At 40.7% G+C, this 19,484-nt stretch overlaps 1 protein-coding gene across 2 annotated transcripts in view; it reads left to right on the top strand.

Moving 5' to 3' along the window:
* Positions 1-550: 550 nt before the first annotated feature.
* The window catches only part of med23 (mediator complex subunit 23), a 61,122-nt gene continuing 42,188 nt past the window's right edge, over positions 551-19,484 (top strand). For both annotated transcript variants that reach the window (XM_062045080.1, XM_062045079.1), the window contains exons 1-8: positions 551-749; positions 2,609-2,640; positions 2,721-2,808; positions 2,884-3,008; positions 3,116-3,227; positions 7,342-7,440; positions 7,499-7,600; positions 7,664-7,733. In XM_062045080.1, coding sequence (XP_061901064.1) covers positions 699-749; positions 2,609-2,640; positions 2,721-2,808; positions 2,884-3,008; positions 3,116-3,227; positions 7,342-7,440; positions 7,499-7,600; positions 7,664-7,733 — 679 coding nt within the window. In that variant the 5' untranslated portion in view covers positions 551-698. The remainder of the gene's footprint in view (positions 750-2,608; positions 2,641-2,720; positions 2,809-2,883; positions 3,009-3,115; positions 3,228-7,341; positions 7,441-7,498; positions 7,601-7,663; positions 7,734-19,484) is intronic.

Here is a 19,484-nt window from a genome sequence, read left to right as displayed (position 1 = left end):
AACTATGTTTGTGCTCAGACGTGCAGGTTCTGCGCATGCGTCAATGTGTAACCTAAACAACAGCAGTTCTTGAAGGGATTTGGCACTTTTGTTTAGTTCAGTATGGGTTTTTGAAATAAGATGCACCAGCAAATACAACAACTTTTAATGCAGATGCAGACATGCAAATACTTCGTTTACCCATATTTCTACACATGTTGTGGTGACACCTGTTGGATAATATTTTCGCTAACAAATCACACCGATTTGCCAAATTAAAGGAAACGTCAAAATTAATGGAATTATTTAAACGTGTGTAGATTGAATACACAAAAATAACATAATGTAGTTAAGTCCCAACAACGGTGGCTGAAAAAATCAAAACAATGCAAAAGTTGTCTTTACTGTTAAAGCAACCCCGTATTTTGGTGACCATTTTACGGGAGATTTAAATGTTCAAAAACTAAAAGATGACTGTAGTAATGTTCCAAAAATAAACATAAACGGACAAGCAGTAGAAAATGGATGGATGGGTGTTTATTTTAGAGATGGTCAGAACCATGTATAGAGTTTTGTTGGTTGTGATGCCGGACTGTTTTTACGGTTGCACTTGACTCGCAGGCGTTTTTGTTAGCATTCAAGCTAACAGCGAGGGAAAATAAAGCTACAGGTTTTATGTGACGACTCGCGCCAAAACAAGCTCTTTGTTTGCAGCAAACATGGTGCTTACGATGGAAACGCAGCTGCAGAGCATCTTTGAGGACGTTGTGGTATTTTTAAACACACAATTTGGCATGTTTTGCATCTTTATCAACTGTGATGTCTAATGTGGTTGTGCTGCTCAGTCTTTAAATGGATGCTGGTAGTGATAAATAATGGATTCCTAGTAAATGCCTTGCTAAATATCTCATAACTATTATATTTTTAAACAGTACTTATCACATAAACTACCCATGATTACAATCAATCTAATAAAATCCAATACAGGATCAAATATATTTTGGTCAGATTTGCATTACTTACAGTAATTAAACATAGTTGAATGATCGTGAATGTAGTACTTGGAAGTGTGTCAAATATTTTGGTTAGCTGCATGTGAGGGACAATACATTAGAAACAGCTGTTAGTATAAGAATATTTAAGCCAGGGGTGCTCACACTTTTTCTGCAGGCGAGCTACTTTTCAATTGATATTATTATCTATAATAATAATGGATTAGATTTTATATCGCGCTTTTCTATTGTTAGATACTCAAAGCGCTCACAGAGAAGTGGGAACCCATCATTCATTCACACCTGGTGGTGGTAAGCTACATTTGTAGCCACAGCTGCCCTGGGGTAGACTGACGGAAGCGAGGCTGGCAGTTTGCGCCTACGGCCCCTCCGACCACCACCTACCATTCATTCATCATCCATTTCACCGGTGTGAGCGGCACCGGGGTCAAAGGGTGAAGTGTCCTGCCCAAGGACACAACGGCAGCGATTTTTTTTGGATGGTAAGAGGCGGGGAGCGAACCTGCAACCCTCAGGTTTCTGGCACGGTTGCTCTACCCACTACGCCACGCCGTCCCATATATACTGTATATAATTTATATTTACTTATTTATGAAATATATGTTTTTGTTAACAATGTGTAATACATATAGTTAATATTGTTAACAAGTTAAAGGTGTTTAAAGATAATGCAAACATGTTTAACACATATAGTTAATATTGTTAACAAGTTAAAAGTGTTTAAAGATAATGCAAGCATGTTTAACGCAAATAGATTCCTTTCTTTCATGAAGACAGGAATATAAGTTGGTGTATTACCTGATTCTGATGACTTGCTTTGATAGGAATCAGACAGTGGTGCTGATAACGTCCGCATTTTCAAATGGAGGAGAAAAAAGTCCTCCTTTCTGTCCAATACCACATGAAAGTGGTTGGTTTTTGGCATCTTATTTGTCCAGCTTCCGTACTCTTTTGTATATATATTTTTTCATCGCTATATTAGTCTATTTATACCTGCATTGTCCTTTCCATCCTTACACTTTCCATCATTGTAACTGAGCTACTGTGTTGAACAATTTCCCTTGTGGATCATTAAAGTTTGTCTAAGTCTAAGTCTATACAGTGCACACTTTACAAGAAATACATTGGCGGCAAACTCCGTAGCTTGCTAGCTTGTGCACACCAGCTTTCTGAGACTCTTATTTTGTTAGCGCACGCAGGATGAAGCAGCGCTTTTATTGTGCAACTGTGCAGTCGGTCTTTGGAGTTTTGACGACAGGTACGGCGCCAGAGTCTGTTGAAATAAAAAGTGTTTCTCGCCTTGCTGTCGGTAATTTTTTCTTAATAATGAGCTGGCAGCAGCCAGCGTCATCTCAGAAGACTCGGGTGCCGTGAATGTCAATCAAGTGACGAAAGTGACGTCATAGTGACGATTTATGATAGCTCATTTTTAGGACTATTTTTTTATGCCTGGCTGCCGATCGACTGACACATCCTCCGGGATCGACCGGTAGCTCGCGATCGACGTAATGAGCACCCCTGATTTAAGCAATAGACATACACTATTGTTAAATTACCGTAGTACCTCAAAACCCATGCATCTTTGTTAATATACTGTGTCCCTCCCATTGTCTTAGAAAACTGAGATGGTTGAAGAGGCGTTCGCTGGGTAATGTCATTCACACACACTCAATAACATGTCACTAAGTTATTATTTTCAGTGTGTCACGTGTTTGTTGTGATTTTCAGAATGTGTATGGACTCTCCTGAGGATGAGAGGACAAAGTTGATCAGTTGTCTCGGAGCCTTCCAGCAATACTGGGGAACTTTGCCTCAGGTTTGTAGTCCACATATTTAAATGAAATGAACATAGATTGACATGTGACCAGAAAGACCTGTGGTCTACCTGCAGGAGTCTCACGAACAGTGCGTGCAGTGGATTGTACGGTTCATACACAGCCAGCATAGTCCCAAAAGAATCTCCTTCCTATACGACTGTTTGGTGATGGCTGTGGAGACAAGTCTCTTACCACCCAGGTACATCAAATACAAGCAGATACATATTGTCCTACAAAGATTATAATATTCATTTTTCTTTGACACAGTCAGATTGGTGTACATTAAACAATACATTTACGTTTCAGGATGGTTTGTGTTGCCCTGATCAGTTCCGATAACTTGGAGTGGGAGCGGACTCAGCTGTGGGCGTTGACATTCAAGCTCATCCGCAAAATCATTGGAGGCGTGGACTACAAGGTCTCTCATCACATGTCTAACAGACGTCAGCTAGCTTAGTTGTCCTACAGCACGATAAGTAAAGCTCACAGCCGATGTCTTAAGAGTTGTGTTAGTCAGTGGGTTGAGAGACTCGTCTTTTAGCCTACTGGCAAATGTGCTCCACTCTCAAATCAGTGAGGAGGTGTATCCAGTTGGGTGGACCACGCAGGAAAAGCATACACGTTTCTATTTCCTTTTGTTTTTGCAGATAGACAGACCAATAGACTGTTATAAATAAATAAATGATAAATGGGTTATACTTGTATAGCGCTTTTCTACCTTCAAGGTACTCAAAGCGCTTTGACAGTTTTTCCACATTCACCCATTCACACACTCACTCACACACTGATGGCGGGAGCTGCCATGCAAGGCGCTAACCAGCAGCCATCAGGAGCAAGGGTGAAGTGTCTTGCCCAAGGACACAACGGACGTGACTAGGATGGTAGAAGGTGGGGATTGAACCCCAGTAACTAGCAACCCTCCGATTGCTGGCACGGCCACTCTACCAACTTCGCCACGCCGCCCCTTGTTATTGTCATTCTGATTGTAACATTTGGCTTGTACAAAAATATTCAAAAAGTGTCACAGTCAAGCAGAGGTGAACTGGGACACATTTTTGTCCTGGACTTTTTAGTCCAGACCGGCCTACTACAATCTGCGTGCATATATTGTGCCACCTCACCCTATTTATTGATGGACGTTTATATGCACACAAACCCGTAATAAGACCTCTATACTGAATAATATCCCCGACGTGGCGAAGTTGGTAGAGTGGCTGTGCCAGCAATCGGAGGGTTGCTGGTTACTGGGGTTCAATCCCCACCTTCTACCATCCTAGTCACGTCCGTTGTGTCCTTGGGCAAGACACTTCACCCTTGCTCCTGATGGGTGCTGGTAGCGCCTTGCATGGCAGCTCCCTCCATCAGTGTGTGAATGTGTGTGTGAATGGGTGAATGTGGCAATACTGTCAAAGCGCTTTGAGTACCTTGAAGGTAGAAAAGCGCTATACAAGTATAACCCATTTATCATTTATCAATTATATTCTGGAGCCTTGAATAAACGAATGATAACTCCACTGTCATGCTCTTAAAAAGGGTGATCAAGTTATCATTGTATTGGCAGGCTGGCAGGTACTATAGGTGTTGGGGTCACTAGTGATATCATCTCCACAGTTGATGTTGTACTGGGCCTGCCGCCTATCAAAAATATAGACATTAAAAATATAGCAAAAAGTGTGGAATAGGTTTGAACCACATTATATTTAAAAAAATGTAACTGTATACAGTCAAAACTTTGACAAGTTGGCTAAAGTATTGAGAACAATAACATAATGATCTGAAAAATGAAAAAAATGCAAATTTTATTTTTGAGGAGACAGTACAGTGCAACATAATGCATAATGGTAAAATTAAATTAAATTTCCATTATTTAAGGGTAAAGGTAGAAATTACCAAAAGACAACACATTGCAACATGTGACTTTTAAGCTTGTAGATCTACAATGTGTCATGAAGTGATAAAATCATAAAGTAGGGCTTAATGAAAGCAAATAATATAGTATTGTTATTGTTTTCCAATACTTAGCAGCAAACATACATTCAAATATCTAAAAATCCAGACTTAAAATAGATAAAATAATTTAAAAACAAAACAAATACTCTCACGCAGTCATTTTTAAATTCATTTTATGTGTTTGACATATTTTTTTCTTAAATTTTGTAATACTTTCTAGTTGTTCTTTATTTTGTTTGAAAAATACACTTTTAAAAACAAATACATATATTTAAGTGAGGGGTGTTCCTAATATTTTGGCACTCTGTAGTGAGTTATGCTATTTATATTTTTCACTTAACTGATCATTTTACGGTTGTCCCTCGCAGCATCAAAAGTCTGCTGTTTCACTCGATCGTAGAAATTTGAAATATGCTTTAAAAAATTAAAGCATATATCACACATTTCTGGCCTAAATTAAGCATTTTTAATCATGAATATGACTACCGGTAGATGAAATGTAAATATCAAGACTACAGTACTATTGGTCACTAGCTCAAACTAATCAGAGTGCACTGTTCAGTATCATGGCCACTGATTGGCTGAGTCTCATGCAGCGTTACTGTATTGGATTGAAGGAGTGTAAAGGTGACTATATGGGTGTTATTTCATATCTAGAGGGCTCTCGTAATATTAAAAACTATTTAATACTGTAGTGTGTAAACAAGTTTTTATGCTGTAGCTATGAAAATATAAGATTAACAATTCCTACTTGGCAGAAATTCATTTACCACGGTTTTGGCGGGAACCAAATAAAAGTGTTAAAAAAGGGTTTCCTAGTACAGTAATTGGAATATAAATAGAAATAAATGTCAGTAAATAAACGATTTATCTAAATAATTTTCATGATTAAATAAAGTATGCTGTTTTAATAATTATATTATAACTATGAAAATTATAATAATTATGATCAAAATAAAACTGGAAAAAAATCACAAACATCAATGTAATTGGGATGTATTTTAATTGTTGGCTCTGTCGGAATTTTTTCTGATTTGGTTTACTATTTCTTATAGGGCTGCATGATTATGACCAAAATAATAATCCTGATTATTTTATCAATATTGAAATTACTATATACCTACATATATGAGGTAAACAGTGTTGGGGTGACGTGTGAACGTGGCGCCATCATGTCATTTGTAATGTCTAATAAGAAGGCTATAGACAAACGTCATGTATATATTTAAATACAAATATTTGTGTTTTAGTTCATTAATAGTATCAATGTGTCAGCTTTTTGTCGTTACATGTTGCCTTAGCTGTATTTTCCATTATGTTCATTTTGTGTACATTTACAAGGTAAAACGTATGTACATTAACATGTACATGCTGTATCTGGACAGACCCTTTAAAAGTTTCAGCAGAAATATGTTGCATAGGAATTAACTATACACCGTAATACATGAACAAAATGCTATGTCACATAAATGGTTTTAAAGTAATAACTTTGTGACATGAGAAAGTAATGTAAAAAAAACATGCAATTTCGTTATTGCTATCAATATAAAAATAAAAGCAGATTGGCTAATAAAGATAGGTAATAAACCAGCTTTGTTATTTTCCAACAACACCATGTGGTCCAGTGCAACAGTTTGGCCCCCAAAAAATAAGCAAGAGTGATACCGCTCACACCTAATACACAATCTTCGTGCCTCACCGACAACTCAGCATGCTGACACTTTATAGCCTGCATTCAATTCGATGAGATGACAACACATTTGAGCCAGTAATTATGTTATTTGAACATTGACAAAGTTAGCAGTTAAATAAAGCACGAGTGACTATCCCAGAAATTAAGCAAGATGTTATAAACAAGCTGTGGCAACGTTCCACACATATCGCCTGTGGCATGTTTCCTCATATCATAACGCTCAGTCACAGCAGCTGAGTGAAGGAGCGACCAGTGACACTGCATTGTGTTGCTATTTCAAAACCAAAGCAACAACAAATTATTATTTTTCCTCCACGGCATGCTTTTGGATGGGACAAATGCATTTGTTTATTGTCCACACCTGTTGCCATCTAATAACAGCAGTGCGGTCTTAAATGCACGCCGAGACTCCATGGAAGTGAAGCGAGTGAAATGTAGTGAAATAAAGCGATTGGCTGGAGCAATCCCGGGAAAAGTGTTTAAATGTTAATGTCATTAATAATGTTGTAATCAGTTTGGCTTGGTGATAAAATTTTGTGCTTATATACAATCAATGGCCTCTGGTGTGGATGCGGGCGCGGGCTTTATGGGGCTGTTATCTGCTGCCGAAGTTGTGAAAGTGCTTGTTGGATATGCAGCAGAGCATGCCTTTTTAAACGTTAATATCACCGAAGATCACCCTCATTAAAACATGATTAACATTTAATTATTTGTGCATCCCTAATTTCTTACTGTTATTGTGTAGAAAATGGATTACAAAAACAACTGTAGGTATTTTATATATTTCTCAGGTCTTTGATTTAGTGAATGTGACCATAGTTGTTTGACATGTGATTTAACAGTTTCTACACATGATGGGTGCACCTTTGTTTTTGTGTTTGTGTTGCAGGGCGTTCGAGACTTACTGAAAGCTGTGCTGGACAAAATCCAGAGCGTCCCCGTCACCGTCAGCTCGGCTATAGTGCGACAGCTGCTGACAGCCCGAGAGGTGCGTAACGTAAACACAATTAAATATATGATGCATTTTTCATGTAAATAATCGATAGGTGGTGGAGTATATCCTCGACAGAAACGCCTGCCTGCTTCCCGCCTACTTTGCTGTCACAGAGATTCGAAAACTGTATCCAGAAGGACAACTGTCACACTGGGTGAGAACATTTGGTGTCCTTTTGATATTGTATTTTTCCTAACTCAGACCCTTGTGTTTGTAGCTTCTCGGGAGCTTGATATCAGACTTTGTGGACAGTTTCCGACCTACAGCCAGAATCAACTCCATCTGTGGTAATAAAATGAGCACTCTTGTGTACTTTAGCCACTTTTTAAATTAACACTGTAACTCTTGATGTCATAAATCACATACAGCAACATGTTAGGTGTCATATATTACATTCAAGAATGTAATACTGTAGATGTCATATATCATATACAACAAAGTAATACATTTCATGTCACATACAACGTATTAGATGTGGTATATCATATCACATACAACAATGTAATAAATGTGATATATTATATCACATACAACAACATAATATATGTCATTTATCACATACAGCAACGTAATCAAAATATGTGATGTCACATACAATAACATAATAGATAGAAGTGGGAGAAATGATTGATTCTCCGATGCATCACAATTAAAATGTGGGTAATTCATTAATCGATGGACAAATGTCCTAACATCTATTATTTCTGGATGTTAAATAAAGTATTTCAGAAAAAATGCTGCATTATTGCAAATGTTTTTTAAAGTATAGTTACCGTATTTTTTGGAATATAAGGCGCATTTAAAATCCTTTCTTTTTCTATAAAATCGACAGTGCGCCTTACAACCCGGTGCACCTAATGTACGGAACAATTTTGGTTGTGCTTACTGACCTCGAAGCTATTTTATTTGGTACATAGTGTAATGATAAGTGTGACCAGTAGATGGCAGTCACACACAGGAGATACGTGCAAACTGCAAGATGACGCTAGTAAACAACACCAAAACTTTAAATGTTCCATTGAGAATATAGAACATTACACACAGCGCTCAAAAATTTGTCAAAATGTTTTAGTACGACTTTGGTAAGCTGTAAAGTCGCACCGCTTGATGAATTGTTGGAGCTTTGCAGCTATCGTCGTCAGACGTACTGTGTTCCATACGGGTATTAGTATGGTGTGTGTATAAGGACCGCAAAATAGCACTCATTATACATATTATCTCATGTTTTGTTTCGCAATTTTATGCAAAACCATCTTTTCTTACTTTCTGGTACCTGCCGATGTATATTTGGGATCTGCATAAGTCCTGAAAATTTGCGCGCATCCGCCTTTGTAGTCCGTGGCGACACCATAGTCGGTAAGCTTTGTCTTTTTCTCTATGTTCTTGTTATAGGGCATTCATCCTCCGCTGTAGCCATTTCTAATACAAAGTAGCGTAATGTTTGAACTAGGACTGGGCGATATGGCCTTTTTTTAATATCTCGATATTTTTAGGCCATGTCGCGATACACGATATATATCGTGATATTTTGCCTTAGCCTTGAATGAACACTTGATGCATATAATCACAGCAGTATGATGATTCTATGTGTCTATACTAAAGGCCTACTGAAACCCACTACTACCGACCACGCAGTCTGATAGTTTATATATCAATGATGAAATCTTAACATTGCAACACATGCCAATTCGGCCGGGTTAACTTATAAAGTGCAATTTTAAATTTCCCGCTAAACTTCTGGTTGAAAACGTTTATGTATGATAACGTATGCGCGTGACGTCAATCGTTGAAACGGAAGTATTCGGCCCCATTGAATCCAATACAAAAAGCTCTGTTTTCATCTCAAAATTCCACAGTATTCTAGACATCTGTGTTGGTGAATCTTTTGCAATTTGTTTAATTAACAATGAAGACTGCAAAGAAGAAAGTTGTATGTGTGATCGGTGTATTAGCGGCGGACTACAGCAACACAACCAGGAGGACTTTGAGATGGATATCAGACGCGCTAGGCGCCGACCCCTTTAATGCGCCTTCTTGTATGAAAATACACCCGCTCATCGGCAGTGCGCCTTATATTCCGTTGCGCCCTCCATCCATCCATTTTCTATCGCTTGTCCCTTTTGGGGTCGCGGGGGTGCTGGAGCCTATCTCAGCTGCGTTCGGGCAGTAGGCGCCCTATGCTCCGAAAAATACGGTATATGGTTCTAACTGATCATGGCAGAACCATTAGCTAACATTATTTTAACGTCATGTGTTTGCTGGGTTAGCGTACACACACAATTGGAGGAGGGAAAAGAAAGTACAAGCTATGCTTTCCACAGCGCTAAACTAGTTTGAATGTGAAAAAGTGAAACACGAAATGAATAAATGCTTTGTACACTTTCACAGAAGGCTAATAGGAACCACGTTACAGCAGAGAGTAGCCGCACGTTTATGGCAACTAGGGCCAAAGTGTCAGAAGAGTCTGGGGTTTTAGAAGTCACAAAAAAAAAAAAAGATGCCTTCTTGCCAAGTAGGGACTTTAATTTTTTTTTTCACTTAGCAGGCAGCACGTAATTGCATCTAGTCTCATATATATATATATATATATATATATATATATATATATATATATATATATATATATATATATATATATATATATATATATATATACATATATATATATATATATATAGAAATACATATATATAGTCTCATATATATATATACATGAGACTAGATGCGATTACGTGTGTGTGTGTGTATATATATATATATATATATAAATACATATATATAGTCTCATATATATATATGAGGTTAGATGCGATTACGTGTGTGTGTGTGTATGTATATATATATATATATATATATATATATATATATATATATATATATATATATACATATATATATATATATATATATATCACATACTATATATGTGTATATATAAATAAATATATATATACATAGTATGTGATATATATATATACATATATATGTATATAGTATGTGATATATATATATATATATAGTATGTGATATATGTATTTATATATATATATATATATATATATATATATATATATATATATATATATACATACACATACAGTTAGGTCCATAAATATTTGGACATTGACACAATTTTCAGTATTTCAGCTCTGTACGAAACCACGATGGCTTTGAAATGAAACAATCAAGATGTGCTTTAAGTGTACACTCTGAGCTTCAATTTGAGGGTATTTACATCCAAATCAGGTGAACGGTGTAGGAATTACAACACATTTTATATGTGCCTTCCACTTTTTAAGGCACCAAAAGTAATTGGACAAACTAACATAATCATAAATCAAATTGTCACTTTTTAATACTTTGTTGCAAATCCTTTGCAGTCAATGACAGCCTGAAGTGTGGAACCCATAGACATCACCAGACGCTGGGTTTGGTCCATGTTGATGCTCTGCCGGGCCTCTGTTGCAGCGGTCTTCACTTCCTGCTTGTTCTTTGGGCATTTTCCCTTCATTTGTGTCTTCAGCAAGTGAAATACATGCTCAATCGGATTCAGGTCAGGTGATTGACTTGGCCATTGCAGAACATTCCACTTCTTTGCCTTAAAAAACTCTTTGGTTGCTTTCGCAGTGTGCTTCGGGTCAGTGTCCATCTGCACTGTGAAGCACCGTCCAATGAGTTTTGAAGCATTTGGCTGAATACGAGCAAATAATATTGCCCCAAACACTTCAGAATTAATTCTGCTGCTTTTGTCAGCTGTCACATCATCAATAAATATAAGAGATCCAGTTCCACTGGCAGCCATGCATGCCACTACCACCACCATGCTTCACTGATGAGGTGGTATGCTTTGGATCTTGAGCAGTTCCTTGCCTTCTCCATACTCTTCTCTTTCCATCATTCAGCTACAAGTTGATATTTGTCTCATCTGTCCATAAGATGTTGTTCCAGAACTGCACAGGCTCTTTTACATGTTTCTTGGCAAACTCTAATCTGGCCTTCCTGTTTTTGAGGCTCACCAATGGTTTACACCTTGTGATGAAACCTCTGTATTTCCTCTGGTGAAGTCTTTTCTTAATTGTTGACTTGGACACAGATACACCTACCCCCTGGAGAGTTTTCTTCATCTGGCCAACTGTTCTGAAGGGGTTTTTCTTGACAAGGAAAGGTATTTTTCTGTCATCCACCACACTTGTTTTCCGTGGTCTTCCGTGTCTTTTGGTGTTGCTGAGCTTAGCAGTGCATTCTCTCTTTTTAAGAATGTACCAAACAGTTGATTTGGCCACACCTCATGTTTTTGCTATCTCTCTGATGGCTTTGTTTTGATTTTTCAGCCTAATGATGGCTTGCTTCACTGATAGTGACAGCTCTTTGGACTTCATATTGAGAGATGACCTCCCCAGATTCCAAATGAATATACCACATTTGAAATGACATCCAGGCCTTTTATCTGCTCTTTGTAAATGAAATAAATGAAAAAAAAATAATAAGGGAATAACACACACCTGGCCATGGAACAGCTGAGTAGCCAATTGTCCAATTACTTTTGGTCCCTTAAAAAGTGGAAGGCACATATAAAATATTTTGTAATTCCTACACCGTTCACCTGATTTGGATGTAAATACCCTCAAATTAAAGCTCAAAGTCTGCAATTAAAGCACATCTTGATTGTTTCATTTCAAATCCATTGTGGTGTTGTACAGAGCTGGAATACTGAAAATTGTGTCAATGTCCAAATATTTATGGACCTAACTGTATATATATATATAGTATGTGCACCATCCATCCATCTTCAACCACTTATCCGGAATCGGGTCGCGGGGACAGCAGCTCCAGCAAAGACCCCCAGACTTCCCTCTCCAGAGCAACATTTGCGACTTCCTCCTGGGGAATCCCGAAGCGTTCCCAGGCCAGAGAGGCGATGTAATCCCCCCATCTGGTCCTTGGCCTGCCGCGGGGCCTCCTCCCAGTGGGACGTGCAACGAGGACCTCCCTAGGGAGACGCTCGTGAGGCATCCGCACGAGATGCCCGAACCACCTAAGCTGGCTCCTTTCCAAGCGAAGGAGCAGCGGCTCTACTCCGAGTCTCTCTCGGGTGACTGCACTTCTCACCCTATCTCTAAGGGAGATGCCAGCCACCCTTCTGAGGAAACTCATTTCGGCCGCTTGTATCCGCGATCTTATTCTTTCGGTCATTACCCACACTTCATGACCATAGGTGAGAGTAGGAATGTAGATAGCTCGGTAGACCGAGAGCTTTGCCTTCTGGCTCAGCTCCCGTTTCGTCACAACAGTGCGGCAGAGAGACTGCAATACTGCCCCAGCTGCTCCGATTCTCCGGCTGATTTCCTTCTCCATCTTTCCCTCACTCGTGAACAAGACCCCGAGATACTTAAACTCCTCCACCTGGGACAGAGTCCTGTCCCCTACCCGGACTGTACAAACCATCGGTTTCCTGCTGAGAACCATGGCCTCAGATTTGGAGATGCTGATCCTGATTCCAGCCGCTGAACACTCGGCTGCGAACCGATCCAGTGAGAGCTGAAGGTCACGAACCGTAGGTGCCATCAGGACCACATCATCTGCAAACAGCAGTGACGCAACCTTTAGCCCCCCGAGACGTATACCCTCTCCGCCATGGCCACGACTCCGCCTAGAAATCCTGTCCATGAAAATCACAAACAGGATAGGTGACAGAGCGCAGCCCTGGCGGAGACCAACCCCCACTGGAAACAGATCCGACTTACATCCAAGCACCCGGACACAACTCTCGCTTTGGTTGTACAGAGATTGGATGGCCCTCAGCAGGGTTCCCCTCACTCCGTACTCCCTCAGCACCTCCCACAAGATATCCCTTGAGGGACGCGGTCATACGCCTTCTCCAAATCCACAAAACACATGTAGACTGCATAGGCATACTCCCAGGCCCTCTCCAGGATTCCCGCAAGCGTAAAGAGTTGGTCAGTTGTTCCACGACCAGGACGGAATCCACATTGCTCCTCTTGAATCTGAGGTTCGACTATCGGCCGGACCCTCCTTTCCAGTACCTTGGCGTAAACTTTCCCAGGGAGGCTGAGTAGTGTGACACCCCTGTAATTAGCACACACCCTCTGGTCCCCCTTTTTGAAAAGGGGAACCACCACCCCAGTCTGCCACTCCCTCGGCACTGTCCCAGACTTCCACGCAATGTTGAAAAGGCGTATCAACCAAGACAGCCCATCAACACCCAGAGCCTTCAGCATTTCTGGACGGATCTCGTCAACCCCCGGAGCTTTGCCACCGTGGAGTTGTCTAACTACCTCAGTGACTTCACTCCGAGAGATCGACGTCGATCCCCCATCATCCTCAGGCCCTGCTCCTATCAGGGAGGGTGTGTCTGATGTATTTGGGTTCAGGAGTTCCTCAAAGTGCTCTTTCCAACGCCCTACGACTTCCTCACTTGAAGTCAGCAAAGTCCCATCCTTGCCGTACACAGCTTGGATGGTTCCCTGCTTCCCCCTCCTGAGGTGCCGTATGGTCTTCCAGAACAGCTTTGGTGCCGCCCGATAGTCCTTCTCCATGGATTCCCCGAACTGCTCCCACACCCTCTGCTTAGCCTCGTCCACAGCCACGGCCGCTGCCCTTCGGGCCCGTCGGTACCTTGCAACTGCCTCCGGAGTCCCCTGGGATAACATACCCCGGTAGGACTCCTTCTTCAGTCGGACGGCTTCCCTGACCACCACTGTCCACCAAGGTGTTCGAGGGTTACCGCCCATTGAGGCACCTAAGACCTTCTGGCCACAGCTCGCAGCTGCAGCTTTAGCAATAGAGGCTTTGAACATTGCCCATTCCTGTTCAATGTCCCCAACCTCCACAGGGATGGCAGAGAAGTCCCGCCGGAGGTGGGAGTTGAAGTCCTTCCGGACAGAGGACTCCTCCAAACGTTCCCAGTTCACCCGCACTACACGCTTGGGTTTGCCAGGTCTGTCCAGAGGTTTCCCCCGCCATCTAACCCAACTCACCACCAGATGGTGATCAGTTGACAATTCAGCCCCTCTCTTCACCCGAGTGTCCAAAACATACGGCCTCAGATCAGCTGATACGATTACAAAATCGATCATTGATCTTTGGCCTAGGGTGCTCTGGTACCAGGTACACCTATGAGCATCCTTATGCTTGAACATGGTGTTTGTTATCGCAAGTCCGTGACTAGCACAGAAGTCCAATAACAATCCACCACTCAGGTTCAGATCAGGGAGACCGTTCCTCCCAATCACGCCAGTCCAAGTATCACTGTCATTGCCCACGTGCGCGTTGAAGTCCCCCAGCAAGACTATGGAATCCCCTGCCGGCGCCCCATACAGGACCCCATGCAAGGTATCCAAGAAGGCTGAATACTCTGAACTCCTGTTTGGTGCGTATGCACAAACAACAGTCAGAGTTTTCCCCCCTCCAACCTTAAGGCGAAGTGAGGCGACCCTCTTGTCCACTGGGGTGAACTCCAACGTACAGGCACTCAACCGGGGACTCGTGAGTATCCCCACACCCGCCTGTGCCCTCACACCCTGAGCAACTCCAGAAGTGAACAAGGTCCATCCCTTGTCCAGGAGTGTGGTTTCAGAGCCCTTGCTATGCGTAGAGGTAAGCCCCACCAGATCCAACCGGTAGCGCTCCACCTCTCACACCAGCTCAGGCTCCTTCCCCACCAGCGTAGAGACGTTCCACGTCCCGAAAGTCAGCCTCTGCTGCCCCGAATTGGTCCGTCTGGAGCCTCCACTTTCACTGCCATCCACTTGGCAGCGCACCCGACCCCACTGGTTCCGACCGCGGGTGGTGGGCCCACGTGGCAGAGAAGATGGTGTGTCCACGCAGCTTCTTCGGGTTGTGCCCGGCCGGGCTCCGTGGCAAGCCCGGCCACCAGGCGCTCGCTGACGAGCCCTACCTCCGGGCCTAGCTCCGGAGGAGGGCCCCGGGCTTCCTCCGGGCCGGGTAACGCATCCTCTTTTAGTGTAGTTCATGGGCGGTATCGTAACCCTGATGGGGGGGGCATTCGTGTGCTACACCTTGCCCAAGGGTGACCCGGAACTATGTAAGGCAGGGGCGTTCAACTCCCTGAGGCTTAATACAAGCCCACATACCTTGATATAGTATGTGACTAGATGCAATTACGTTTATGTATATATATCATACACTATATATAGTATGTGATATATATATGTATATAGTATGAGATATATATGTATGTATATGTATAATATATGTGTATATATATATACTGTATGTATATGTATATATATATGTATATATATATATATATATATGTATGTACAGTACACGGAGGGGGGTGGGGGGGGGGTTGATGTGTGGGGGCGCAGTGTAGGGGGGGCGGGGTTTGGTGGTAGCGGGGGTGTATATTTCAGCCAGGAAGAGTTAGGACTGCAAGGTGTTCTGGGTATTTGTTCTTTTGTGTTTATGTTGTCTCACGGTGCGGATGTTCTCCCGAAATGTGTTTGTCATTCTTGTTTGGTGTGGGTTCACAGTGTGGCACAAATTAAGAGTGTTAAAGTTGTTTTCTACGCCCACCGTCAGTGTAACCTGTATGGCTGTGGACCAGGTATGCCTTGCTGTCACTTATGTGTGCAAGCAGAAGCCGCCTACAACATGTGACTGGGCTGTCACGCTGTCTGTACATGTTGTTGAGGGTGATAAAGGCAGTACCATTACAGCACGCCCTAATTATTGCTGATAGGGTGCGACCCCTGGTCTATATTATATATATAACAACGGGTGGGTGGCGGGCGGGCAGTTTTGGTTTTGATAAAATGTTAGTTCGGTTGGATGGCGGGTGGATGACGACTTTTGTGATGCGGATGAAATAATTGCCTATCCGCGCATCTCTAGTATGTATGTATTCATATATATATATATGTGTATGTGTGTGTGTATATATATATATATATATATATATATATATATATATATGTATGTGTATATATATATACAAACCCCGTTTCCATATGAGTTGGGAAATTGTGTTAGATGTAAACATAAACGGAATACAATGATTTGCAAATCCTTTTCAACCCATATTCAATTGAATGCACTACAAAGACAAGATATTTGATGTTCAAACTCATAAACTTTATTTTTTTTTGCAAATAATAAGTAACTTAGAATTTCATGGCTGCAACACGGGCCAAAGTAGTTGGGAAAGGGCATGTTCACCACTGTGTTACATGGCCTTTCCTTTTAACAACACTCAGTAAACGTTTGGGAACTGAGGAGACACATTTTTTAAACTTCTCAGGTGGAATTCTTTCCCATTCTTGCTTGATGTACAGCTTAAGTTGTTCAACAGTCCGGGGGTCTTAGTTGTGGTATTTTAGGCTTCATAATGCGCCACACATTTTCAATGGGAGACAGGTCTGGACTAAAGGCAGGTCAGTCTAGTACCCGCACTCTTTTACTTAGGTACAAGCTGGCTCGTTGGATTCCACACTCTCGCCTTTTTCTATTGTGGATCACGGGTTTGTGTTTTAAATCACGTTGATGTAACACGTGGCTTGGCATTGTCTTGCTGAAATAAGCAGGGGCGTCCATGACAATGTTGCTTGGATGGCAACATATGTTGCTCCAAAACCTGTATGTACCTTTCAGCATTAATGGTGCCTTCACAGATGTGTAAGTTACCCATGTCTTGGGCACTAATACACCCCTATACCATCACAGATGCTGGCTTTTCAACTTTGCGCCTATAACAAACCGGATGGTTCTTTTCCTCTTTGGTTCGGAGGACACGACGTCCACAGTTTCCAAAAACAATTTGAAATGTGGACTCGTCAGACCACAGAAAACTTTTCCACTTTGTATCACTCCATCTTAGATAAGCTCAGGCCCAGCGAAGCCGACGGCGTTTCTGGGTGTTGTTGATAAAAGGTTTTCGCCTTGCATAGGAGAGTTTTAACTTGCACTTACAGATGTAGCGACCAACTGTAGTTACTGACAGTGGGTTTCTGAAGTGTTCCTGAGCCCATGTGGTGATATCATTTACACACTGATGTCGCTTGTTGATGCAGTACAGCCTGAGGGATCGAAGGTCACAGGCTTAGCTGCTGCAATAGCTGGTTGAGAAAGGTTTTTCTTAAACTGTTCAACAATTTGCTCACGCATTTGTTGACAAAGTGGTGACCCTCGCCCCATCCTTGTTTGTGAATGACTGAGCATTTCATGGAATCTACTTTTATACCCAATCATGGCACCCACCTGTTCCCAATTTGCCTGTTCACCTGTGGGATGTTCCAAATAAGTGTTTGATGAGCATTCCTCAACTTTATCAGTATTTATTGCCACCTTTCCCAACTTCTTTTTCACGTGTTGCTGGCATCAAATTCTAAAGTTAATAATTATTTGCAAAAATTAATGTTTATCAGTTTGAACATCAAATATGTTGTCTTTGTAGCATATTCAACTGAATATGGGTTGAAAATGATTTGCAAATCATTGTATTCTGTTTATATTTACATCTAACACAATTTCCCAACTCTTATGGAAACGGGGTTTGTACATACATATATATATATATATATATATATATATATATATATATATATATATATATATATATATATATATCATACTATATACATATATATCACATACTATATATATGTGTATATATACACACAAACACACATATATAGTATGTGATTTTATATATATATATATATATATATATATATATATATATATATATATACATTAGGGCTGCAACAACTAATCGATTAAATATCGATTAAAATCTATTATAAAAATAGTTGGCGGTTAATTTAGTCATCGATTCGTTGGATCTATGCTATGCGCATGCGCTGAGGCAATTTATATACTTTTTATTATATTTAATTTTTTTAATTTTTTTATAAACCTTTATTTATAAACTGTAACCTGTACAAACAGCTGAGAAAGTTAAGTATGGTGCCAGTATGCTGTTTTTTTCCAATAAAATACTGGAAAGGATAGAAATTTACTTTGTCCCTTTAATCGATTAATACATATATATACACTACCGTTCAAAAGTTTGGGGTCACCCAAACAATTTTGTGGAATAGCCTTCATTTCTAAGAACAAGAATAGACTGTCGAGTTTCAGATGAAAGTTCTCTTTTTCTGGCCATTTTGAGCGTTTAATTGACCCCACAAATGTGATGCTTCTGAAACTTAATCTGCTCAAAGGAAGGTCAGTTTTGCAGCTTCTGTAATGAGCTAAACTGTTTTCAGATGTGTGAACATGATTGCACAAGGGTTTTCTAATCATTAATTAGCCTTCTGAGCCAATGAGCAAACACATTGTACCATTAGAACACTGGAGTGATAGTTGCTGGAAATGGGCCTCTATACACCTATGTAGATATTGCACCAAAAACCAGACATTTGCAGCCAGAATAGTCATTTACCACATTAGCAATGTATAGAGTTTATTTCTTTAAAGTTAAAGGCCTACTGAAATGAATTTTTTTTATTTAAACGGGGATAGCAGATCTATTCTATGTGTCATACTTGATCATTTCGCGATATTGCCATATTTTTGCTGAAAGGATTTAGTATAGAACAACGACGATAAAGATTGCAACTTTTGGTATCTGATAAAAAAAAGGCTTGCACCTACCGGAAGTAGCGTGACGTAGTCAGTTGAACATATACGCAAAGTTCCCTATTGTTTACAATGATGGCCGCATGAAGTGAGAGAGATTCGGACCGAGAAAGCGACAATTTCCCCATTAATTTGAGCGAGGATGAAAGATTTGTGGATGAGTAAAGTGCAAGTGAAGGACTAGTGGGGAGTTGAAGCTATTCAGATAGGGAAGATGCTGTGAGAGCCGGGGGTGACCTGATATTCAGCTGGGAATGACTACAACAGTAAATAAACACAAGACATATATATACTCTATTAGCCACAACACAACCAGGCTTATATTTAATATGCCACAAATTAATCCTGCATAAAAACACCTGCGTGTTTGTTATGCTAGCTCCTAGCTCCTCTGCTAGCTCCTAGCTCCATAGAAC

This window comes from Entelurus aequoreus, linkage group LG04 (assembly GCF_033978785.1).
Source record: "Entelurus aequoreus isolate RoL-2023_Sb linkage group LG04, RoL_Eaeq_v1.1, whole genome shotgun sequence".
Taxonomy (NCBI): domain Eukaryota; kingdom Metazoa; phylum Chordata; class Actinopteri; order Syngnathiformes; family Syngnathidae; genus Entelurus; species Entelurus aequoreus.
Note: the sequence above shows the minus strand (reverse complement) of the source record. Positions and strands in the feature narration are given on the sequence as shown.